Below are 2,004 nucleotides of genomic sequence, written 5' to 3' on the forward strand. Positions count from 1 at the left end.
GCTCCTGAGCATATGCAGAGTGCATTTTTATTTTTGATAGTCCAAACCATCTTTCTCCCACATCTGGTGTCTAGATTGGAATATATGACCTGTGCACAACGGAACATTTCTCCCCCTTTAATCATTGGTGGACATAGTGAGATCAGATAGATATAGTGAGATCACTTATTAGCACCTATTAGTACCTATGTTTACTAGCACCTATTATTTTATAAGTTGTGGTTTTATTTAAATTCCGTGTTTTAACATATCCTGCTGTGTTATATATATATATATATATCCCAGAGTCCTGTACAAAATCTGTGTGCCAGTATGTGCATATTGTACATAGTTTTTAATGGAGTATGAAGGCTTTTAATAGCGGGCAGGACAGGCAGACATTCCACAAGCAAATTTCCCCCCAGCACGGAGATGCAGTGCGTTGAACAGTATCACCTGTTGAATTTCTGTCCGTCACACAGAATCGCCAAACGCGTGACACCCCGGCGCTCTCTAACAATAAACAGGAACTCTCTGGGCAATCAATGAGGCTGTTCACGGAATCGTCTCTAGTGACTGAGAAAGCGGGTCATCAAAGCGCTACTGTCCGGGCAAAGGGGCCGTCGCAGCCGGAGGTGCCCCCGAGCAGCGTAACATAGCATACCTCCGCGTAATTACGCCGTGCCCGCGAGGGTCCCCCGACCCCTGAGCGGCCCTTTGACGGCGCCGGCCCCCTTTCCCCATCTGTAGCACCTTTTGGTTCCTAATATGGGCTCTAATTAAATTACAAGCGACCGAAGGAGTTCAAGTTACCGACGGCCACCGGGCACGCTCATTGGCTCTCGTTTGAGCGGAGGGGGCGAGGCTGCGGGCGCTCATTGGCCCCTCCGCGAGACAGGGGAAGGACTCGGGCTGAACCAAATTGTGCGCCCTGCTCGCTTGGGACGGGGCTGAGGAGAAAGTGGGGGCGTTTTGCCCGAGTGGCCAGGGACTTCAGGCTGCCGCTCCTCCTCAGCGTCTCCCCGCGCCGGTGTCAGAGCCGCGGGGTCCCTCTCTGCCGGCACCCCCCCCTTCCGGACTGTCCCGTTCAGCTGGCAGCGGCGCGTCCGGGCTCATCTGGGCATGCACAGCGCCCGCCTCGACGCTTTCGTGAGCCACCTCCGTGCAGAAGTGGTAAATTCTGGGGGGCAGACTGGGAGGAATGGGGGGGGCGTCGGGTCCTGCCTTCGGGTCAGCCGAGGGGAAGGAGCCAGCGGAGTGGCTCCTCTGGTCGCCTGGTGCCTCCTTGTGCGCTGCCTGCGCCAGACGACCTGGGGAGCCAGACGGGGCTTGCGGCTTCTGCGTCCGAGACGACGAGTGCCGTGTCTGTGCTGAGGAGGCGTCCCGGTCCCGCCCCGGCTGGCTGGCTGGCGGAGGAGCTGTCAGCCGGGCTTTTCCTCTTTCTGCGGGCAGGCGCTGCTCCTCCGCCCGGGCGGCACCCACGGCCCGCCTGACTGCTGGGTTGGGACAATGCAGGCTTGTCCCTGGAGGTGCCCCGGAGTCTGGCCGCGGAAGGGGGTCCCTCGCCGCGGCGGGGGCTGCGGCGCCTAAGGGCTCCAGTCCGAGGGAGTGTCACTGACTTCGGTCCGGGAGGGTCTGTCGGGTCGGGATGGAGGGCCGCAGCCCTGAGAGCTCTGAGTCTAGGGAGCCAGCGCCGTCGAAAGGCGGGGCGGGGCGGGGAGATTTATTTCTGAGTCGAAGTGTCGCAGACGTGACAGGCTCGTTTCCGAAGGGCGCGCGTGGCGAAGGCGCATCGGCTTCCCGTCCTCCAGACCAGCGCTGCGCCCGTCCTGCCATCCAGAACAGATGCTGGTGGGGCTAAGCCCGGTTGGTGAGTCCCTGACCCACAGGAAGCTGCCTGCTGCTGGGAAGAGGTCCAGCGGAGGGAAGTTTGCTGAATCTGGGCTGAAGAGGGAGGCAGAGCCGTTTCTTTGCGGGAAAGAAACGGGGGGGGGGGGGTAGGGGGGCGATGGAGTCAAAGTTTAG

General features: G+C 59.7%; 1 protein-coding gene across 2 annotated transcripts in view; it reads left to right on the forward strand.

Moving 5' to 3' along the window:
• Positions 1-933: 933 nt before the first annotated feature.
• FAM212A (family with sequence similarity 212 member A) overlaps positions 934-2,004 on the forward strand; it is a 6,811-nt gene continuing 5,740 nt past the window's right edge. Inside the window, exon 1 of one of the 2 annotated variants that reach the window (XM_015407395.1) lies at positions 934-1,152. In XM_015407395.1, the coding sequence (XP_015262881.1) occupies positions 1,102-1,152 (51 nt within the window). In that variant the 5' untranslated portion in view covers positions 934-1,101. Of the gene's footprint in view, positions 1,153-1,718; positions 1,850-2,004 lie in introns of those variants that run through there. The other variant, XM_015407396.1, reaches the window with a different exon arrangement.

This window comes from Gekko japonicus, unplaced genomic scaffold, assembly GCF_001447785.1.
Source record: "Gekko japonicus isolate JY-2015 unplaced genomic scaffold, Gekko_japonicus_V1.1 scaffold298, whole genome shotgun sequence".
NCBI lineage: Eukaryota > Metazoa > Chordata > Lepidosauria > Squamata > Gekkonidae > Gekko > Gekko japonicus.